The sequence below is a fragment of the Citrus clementina genome, unplaced genomic scaffold (genome assembly GCF_000493195.1).
Source record: "Citrus clementina cultivar Clemenules unplaced genomic scaffold, Citrus_clementina_v1.0 scaffold_3, whole genome shotgun sequence".
Classification (NCBI taxonomy): Eukaryota; Viridiplantae; Streptophyta; class Magnoliopsida; order Sapindales; family Rutaceae; genus Citrus; species Citrus x clementina.
Genome location: NW_006262339.1, coordinates 45,686,647 through 45,694,677, shown reverse-complemented (window position 1 = coordinate 45,694,677; position 8,031 = coordinate 45,686,647). Strand labels below are relative to the sequence as shown.

The 8,031-nt window shown below is 31.5% G+C and overlaps 1 protein-coding gene and 1 long non-coding RNA gene across 2 annotated transcripts; both read left to right on the top strand.

Annotated features, from left to right (window-relative positions):
• Positions 1-3,092: 3,092 nt before the first annotated feature.
• LOC112100210 lies at positions 3,093-3,806 on the top strand. Its single transcript, XR_002906530.1, has 2 exons — positions 3,093-3,238; positions 3,352-3,806. It is a non-coding gene; the product is annotated as an uncharacterized LOC112100210 (long non-coding RNA).
• A 661-nt stretch (positions 3,807-4,467) lies between these two features.
• Positions 4,468-7,746, top strand: LOC18048618 (uncharacterized protein OsI_027940). Its single transcript, XM_006444242.2, has 6 exons — positions 4,468-4,628; positions 5,685-5,871; positions 6,382-6,535; positions 6,641-6,678; positions 6,766-6,826; positions 7,275-7,746. The coding sequence occupies exons 1-6, from the start codon at positions 4,624-4,626 to the stop codon at positions 7,394-7,396; spliced, it is 567 nt and encodes a 188-aa protein (XP_006444305.1). The 5' UTR covers positions 4,468-4,623; the 3' UTR covers positions 7,397-7,746.
• Positions 7,747-8,031: the final 285 nt, after the last annotated feature.

The window sequence follows — 8,031 nt, the reverse complement described above, 5'->3', positions numbered from 1 at the left end:
TATTGTTGATTTTATTTTATTTTTACTCTTCTTATTATTATTATTATTATTATACATACATATAATAATATGGACAACAATTAACGAAGGACATTTTAATAATTTATAACAGTCTATTCTGATTTCAAAATAAAGTAATCGTATCAATAGAAATGCAGTTCATTCCGATCTCGATTCCTAACTTATTCTAATTCTAATTCTTTATCCTGATTCTATCTCATACTGATTCCAGTCTATTTTAATTTTTGTTTAGTAAATGCACCATAGGAGTAATACTCTACTTTCTAAGCTAGAGAAAGTTTAGTCTTATTGGTTCGAATCTCCCAAGTTAAATTTGGGAGTTTGGGTGCGAATTCTAACAGACTCCTTTCTATTGATTTTAGGGTGAAACTATTATCCTTTTAAATTTATAAAATTTTTGTGAGTAATTTGTAAGGATTAATTCTAGTTTGTATTTATGAACTGCATAGCAAATTGTAAGGACTAGATTTTGGGTTGTATATCGGTTGAAGTGCATTAAAAACAAAAAATTACTCTACTTTTTAAGTACTAGTCTTTTAACATCGTCCATCCTAATTAAAGTCGTATTCATCCATTAATACTTAATGTTAGTTTGAAGGTATTGTATTAAATTATCATGTAGCAAGATTTGAAATTTGATATAAATCCCCTTCACCCAACAAGTAACGCTACACTAGTAGGCTAGTTACTTCCATAACTATTTGTGAGAATAGATACACCTGTTTATATGTATTAACAGATATTTTATGAGTTTAAGAGTGTGTTTAGAATATAGGATTATAGGGTATTAAAACGTCGTTCACATTAAATTGACAACAAAAATGTGATTGACAAAATTAAAGAACTCATTGTAATGCACCACAATGCATCATTTAGGCAAATAACGCAAACCGAAACTGAGGGAACCTTAAGTTTGTGCAATGCAATGGCTTTTGCGTCAATTGAGGCAAATGCATCTTATTATAATAATATAAACATAAATTATTTTATTATTAAATAATAATATAATAAAAAAATATTTTATTATAATATTGTTTTATTTAATAATATTATATTTTAAATACAAAAAAATAATAATAATTAAATATAATTACTAATAAATTTAAATAATATTACTTTAATATTAATATGATACAGTGTGAAATTAAAGAGAAGAGATAGAGAAAATATTAATGAAATTAGGAAATATAGGGCACCTATATCTCTAAGATTTGGAGAAGTGGACATGTAAATTTCTAAGTTTTCAATAAAGTACATTAGAACTTTATTTTAATTATAATATCTTTTGTAGATACTAATTTAAAAATTGGCTTTAAATTTTTTAATTAATTAAAAATATAATTTAAATATACTAATTTGTCTAGTGGGCTAATAATATTAGAATATTTTTTATATATCAAATAAATTTTAAAATGTAAATTTATTATATTTATTTTAAATAAATCTTTGGGTTAAATAGATTTTACAATTTTTAAAATATATTCATGTATTAGAAATATTAAAATTATTTTATATAATATTAAAATTAAATAATTTAAATAAATATATATTTAATATTATGTTTCTATTTATTATAAAATGTAGTTTAATATAATATAAGATTGTAAATTATTAAAAAAAATTAAATATTGAACTTATTTTAAAATGTATTTAATATTATATTTTATTTATTATAAAATATTGGAGTTAATTTTTTTGAGTTAATACAACTAAAGAATATTATAGTCAAAAGGCAGTCTGCATATCCCTAGTTAAGAATTTGGGAGTTTACGTGATAATTTTCTCAAATTGGGAGGATGCAGGTGTCCTCTTCCCATGAAATTAATAATTTTATATCGTCTAATTTTCACCCTCCGTTTATCTCTAATCTAATGGTTAAAAATTTTGTCTATAAAATTATGTCCCTTCGGTCTCTCTCTCTCTCTCTCTATATATATATATATATATATATTCAATCCTAAAATTTTGAATTAATTCCCTCCCAGTGCACAATTTATTCATCTAGTACTTTAAACTTTTATACTTACATTTATAAAAGCAAAAACATTATTATGGTTCAAAAGAAATAGGTGACATAAATACCAACAGAGAAGAAAATAAATAAATAAATACCAAAAGGGTTTCACGAGTACTTTCGGGCGGTGCCACCAGCAATTCTGACTCAGCTCAGTATATAAAAATTGACCTGGACGCACATAAGCCCAAATATCTCAGCCAGTTTTGTCATTGATTGGAAGAGTTATTCGCGCCCCTCTAATCCCCTCTTAAAGCCCCTATTTCATGTTTCTCAAAATAAGTCATTGCACCAGTGTTTTAAGGGTGCGTTTGGTATATTGTATTGTATTATATTATATTATATTATTTTAATATAAATATATTATATTATATTATATTAACACTGTATTATAATAATATTATACAATATTTGATATTCTACTGTATTGTATTAATTTTTAATTATATTATATTTAATACTGCATTGTATTGTATTAATTTTTTATGATTAATTTATATTATATATTTATAAAATAATATTTATTAATACTTAGAAATATATTAAATATAGAGGTTTTAAATTTTAAAACTTTTACATTAATTTCTTGTATTATAAATGTAAAAAAGAATTATAATTCTTCATAAAACATATGTAAACTAACAAATTATAAAATTTTTGGTGACATAATATTTTCTTTTTTAGCATTTTCCAAATTAAATAAACTTTGAAATAACAATCGAATCAAATAATTTAATCAAATAACTTTTAAAAAGTTATCACAATATAAATAAATAATAAAACATACATTTAATAGGAATGAATGACAAAACAATTAATATATATTTTGCTTATTTAATAAAACAAACGGTAAAATAAATTCTATAAAAAAATTGGTAAAATAAAATTATAAAATAATAAACACAAAGTTGTGTCTATGCATTGACACGTCATCCTTATCTCTTTATCTCCCTCTTCAACAGGACAAAATCTTCAATCTTCAACCTTCAACCTTCAACCCTCTTTAATTTCTTCTCTGTTCTTTCCTTCCTCTGTTTCTTTTTTCTCCCCTTGTTATCATTCTACAATTATTTTTTTTCGGTTCTTTGCATCCTTCATTTATTTATTTATTTATTTTGTCGATAAATCCTTTTTCCTCCCTTTAAATCCTTTTCTTCCGAAGAAGAAAATAAGCAAAAAAGAATAAGTAACACTGTCACAGGGGTCTGATTTTTCTTTTTTATCTTTTTTTAAAAAAATGGCTTTTATAATTTAAAACACTCAAGTTATGGATAAAGGCAAAAATGCTAATATGAATTTGTTGTGATATCGTGCAGTGGCTGCGGACTCGCGGCATAGAGATGGTGGAGTAGGGGTGCCGCGCGGGAGAACTTGACGGCATTGACAGCATCGAGTACTCAAAGTGGCTGCTGCCGTGCCAGTGTCGGTGATAAATGTTATGGCTGAGCCGGTGTCGGCGATAGATTGGGTTTTGAGAAGAGAATGGAAGCAAAGAGAAGACGTGTTCTGTGGCTCAATCGTGTTCTGAAGAAGAAAAACTATTACTCTTTTTTTTTTTTTTCCCTTTCTTTATAAGCAATCACGCGTAAACCCGATACCCGCACGGGTTTAGTTAATGCGGCTTTAACTGTATAACAACAGTAATGTTATGCGGTATACCGTATAATACGAAGTCAGTTTTTAGGGTTGTATTAATTTAATGCTATACGGGATGGTAATGCTGGATGCCAAACGCATCCTAATAGTATTGCTAACAGTTTAAATCGTTTAATCAGTGAGCCATTTCCTACGAACATCAACACCTCATATGTGCAAAACTTATTCCTTCTTTCAGGTCACGGACCTCAAAACTGTTACGTCTAACTCATGAGAAATTTGAACAATTGACAAATTTCAACAAAAGCACCAACTAATAAGAGAAAATGAGCAGGGAAACAAAAATAATATAAAGAAAGATAAGATACTTGGGATTTGAGAATTGAGAAGAAAGAGATAAGTACAGTTAAAATAAAAAGATATAGACATCGAGATGGGATTTCTGGCAAAATAACAATTAGGGTTATTCGTGGAAATTAATTGGTGTTAATAGAAATATTATGAAATTTTAAATTATTTCAAGGGTACGTTTAAAAGAGGGTTTTAAGATAATAGTAGACGGGTGCCAATAGTTGCACTCTTCGTGGCAATGGGCAATGCAGGCTTTCTTCTTATTGGGCTTAATCATAAGGTAAAGCCCATCTTAAACTACAACTAAGTCGGCGCACCAAAACTACTATACACGATCATTTAACACCGTCCGATTTCATCCTCCCATGTATCTCCAAACCTCCGATTCAAAATCCACCAATCAAAACTCACACACGCACAGTAACAACCGCCACCAATCGTCCGAGTGATCGTACTGTATAATAATAGAAATATCTAGAAGGTGAAGAAAGTACTAGAAGTGACGCTTTATACTTTTTTTTTTGAAGCATAAACACGCTTGCTTTCTCGTTACTTGACAAAACCACAGGCTGTCGCAACTCTCGCTCTCGCTCTCGCTCTCGCTCTAGGGTTTTACTGTTTTCTTTCCATTTCGAGACAATATGAGGTAAGCCGTCTTCTCTCCTGTTGGTTATATTCGATTTCTGATCTTCTGTCACTCGATTCCACTGATTCACGCTCGCGTCATCTCACACTCTTTAATGTACTACCTGAGTAATCTCTTTATTGTTTATTTAACTAATACTTGGTTTGGTTTATGGTGAAATGATGCAATAAAACGTTTTGTCTTACTTTCCTGTAACAATGTCTTTTGTACAAGATGCTACTCCAGTTAGGGTTTTTTTATTATCAGTGTAACATGAGTTTTTTTTTTTTTTTTTTTTTTTTTCTATTTGTGAAACAAATATTGATGCAAAAGGTGAGGTTCAAGAGATAATGGCGTGAAAGATTTGCATATCTTTATAATTTGTTGTCTTCTTTTGTTCTTTAAAGTTTCAAGTTTCATCCGCTCACGGCTGAAAATTCTCTTATTTTTTAAGTTATTTATCTATCTGATTAACCATAGCATGACTGGATCCCTACCCACCAATGTGAGTCTTGTAATACCCCCATGATATATTACTTCACTTGCCAAACTAGCTGGTATCTATAGTTTTAGACTCTCTTTTTTACCCAAACGAAAATGAAAAAGAAGACAACCTATTGCCACGTAGTATGTTAATTAATTAAACATCATATCTACTATGTCTATTGAAACTCAAATAATTTTTTAAGAAGGTTGGAGCTGTGGAGTTAGGCTGTCCCTGGGAATATGATAGATCTGGTAATTGCTTACACGGCAAATTCCCAATTGATTGATATAAAAATGAAATCTCTGGAAAACTTAGGCTGAAATAATTTCTGGTAGCATTCAAAAAAATTACAGAGGTAGATATATATATATGGACTTTCTGAATACACTCATAGTTTTGTGGTTGTCTGCAAATCCATCATTGTATTTTGTTGCGGTTGTTGTGTCACCTAATGCGATCGAGTTATTTTATGCTGGAGGCCAAACCTTGTATTTGGATAGGATTTTATTAAGGGTGTGTATGCGGTGGTATCTCTGGATTTTCGCCTTTTTTTTAGTTCATTTTCTCTAAATTTGTTTTAAATTTTGTAGCCGTGTTCCTGAGGTGAAGTGGGCCCAGAGGCAAGATAAGGTATTTATAACCGTGCAATTACCTGACGCAAAAAATGCCAAGGTAAATCTTGAGCCAGAGGGAGTGTTCTCCTTCTCTGCTAGTGCTGGTGCTGAAAACCACCTTTATGAGCTCAAGCTGGAGCTTTTTGATAAGGTCAACGTGGAGGTAAGATGCTGCACCTTTTACGCATTAATGTTTATGTGCGTGGGTGTGTGAATGATTAGTTGATGACAATTGAGCATTTTGCTCGCTCAAGGAAAAACCTAGTAACTTGTATTAACGCAACTAGATTTGTAACCTTAATCTGATAATTCATTGCATTGAGGTGTATAGTTAATTTGATAATGTTTCCACCTTTGTTTCTACTCCTTGTTCTCGGGTAATTGGTCAGTATGGATCTGTTTCATCTTTACTAAGCCATGTGTCTGTGCATGCATCCTATTGCTTGGATTTATTATGATCTTAAAAGTAGATTCTCAAGGTCTTTGATGATATTTATTTTAAAAGTATGGGAGATGGACAGAGCTCAAATATAATCTTTAACCCCTATCTCCTGAGGAGTCAGACTTGGTGGCTATCCCAAAATAGAGCTAAAAGCCATTCAGCTGCATCCCTGGGGGCGTTTTGAAGGTCTTATTATATTGTATTTAATCCTTTTATTTCCTTTTGCTTTAGGAAAGCAAAATTAATGTAGGTGTAAGGAGCATATTCTGCATCGTGGAGAAGGCAGAAAAAGGATGGTGGAAGAAACTACTTCGTGGAGATGGCAAGACACCACATTATGTCAAAGTTGATTGGGACAAATGGGTAGACGAAGACGAGGATAATGGTATTATGAACTTTCTGTTTTGCTGATGAGTTATCCTTGGTTCAGGTTTTTGAATACATTTATGCTTTTGAAAGAAAAATTCATCAATTTTGGTTCTTTGATCAGGTGCAGGTGACTTGGATCTTGGGGGGATGGACTTTTCGGTATGATTATGATGGCTTATGGACAGGTTCCTTCTGAAAATTTTGCTTGTAATGTTTGCTTTTACTGATTCTTGATGCTGTTTGCAGAATTTTGGTGGCATGGGAGGTGATGATGGTATGGGTGGCTTTGAAGACAGTGATGATGAAGGTAAAATGCCACAAACCTTTTGTTACTTATCTGCCATATTCTCCCTCATTTTCTATGAGGGATATTGAGTTGCAATTTGTTTCTTTCATTAACTGCCTCATTAATTGTAGACTCTTTTTAATGATAGTGACAATTGGGCCATTAAAAAGTTTATTATATGCCACTGATTTGAGAGGAAATTAAATTATTGAGTGTCTTTGATGCTAGGCTTTTTCATCGGCAACTGAATCAGTGGCCTTACTGGTCTCCAAGATGTTTATTGAATGTCAATGGCCTTTTGAATTATGTTTATTTGCCCATTGATGGCTTTATTTTTCCAACTTAGCTTTCTTGTTCATTTCTGTTTGACATAAGAAACCTGCTTAGTGTTAAATGTTTTCTTGACTTCCTGGTTTTATTAGCTTTTAATTTGGTTGCCTTTGCCTTTTTCTTTTTTCTGTGGATATAGAAGTGTCAAAGCCGCAACAAGAAGTTCGCAAGGCAGGAGATACTAATCAAGAAGAGGAAGGTGAGGACAAGAGTGATGCTGGCATTACTGAAGGGAAAACAGAAGCTGCTCAAAGCACATAATATTGTGGTTGTTCCAAATGCCAAGTTCGCTCGATCTATAGTTTCAGGATGGGATAAATCTTTTCAGTTGTTGTGACAGGATTGATGCGTGTGTTTTCTTGCCTAACAAGTGAAGTAAAAAATTTCTTATAGGTGCTACAATATAAACAAAGTACTCTCTTACTTGGATTAGGATGTTGTATTGTTTGTCTTTTTCGTGGAAGATAATTTGGAAGTGAGCTTTGTGAGCTCGTTTATCTGGTGGTTGAGAGTAGTCATCAGTTTGTCTTGTAGACAGAGAACTGCCATTGTTAATGGTGGCATTTATCTTTCAAATTTAATTTACTATTTAGTTAGCTTGTTTATCAGCATGAATGTGGATGTTGCATAAATGTGGTCTGCGAGTTTCTTATATGATTGTGGTGTTATCATATTCGAACATTCTGGTGCTTGCTTGTTTCTGTGTGGAAATGTCGATGGGGTCGAATGTGGTGATTAGCGAGAACTGGAACGTTTCTCATTAACCAATAAAGAAGTAAAAAAAAAAGGAACGGGAGAAGTAGATCATACCGTACCCGGGCGTTTGGTCTCTCTTTCTGCACCGAGCACGTTTCAAGCTTGCAGATTGCACGAGAGCTTACGTGACAAATGTGTTC

Excerpts from the sequence above, each read along its gene's own strand:
- LOC18048618 (XM_006444242.2), top strand. Across the intron at positions 5,872-6,381 it reads TTGATAAGGTCAACGTGGAG|GAAAGCAAAATTAATGTAGG; the intron begins GTAAGATGCTGC and ends CTTTTGCTTTAG. Across the intron at positions 6,827-7,274 it reads TGAAGACAGTGATGATGAAG|AAGTGTCAAAGCCGCAACAA; the intron begins GTAAAATGCCAC and ends CTGTGGATATAG.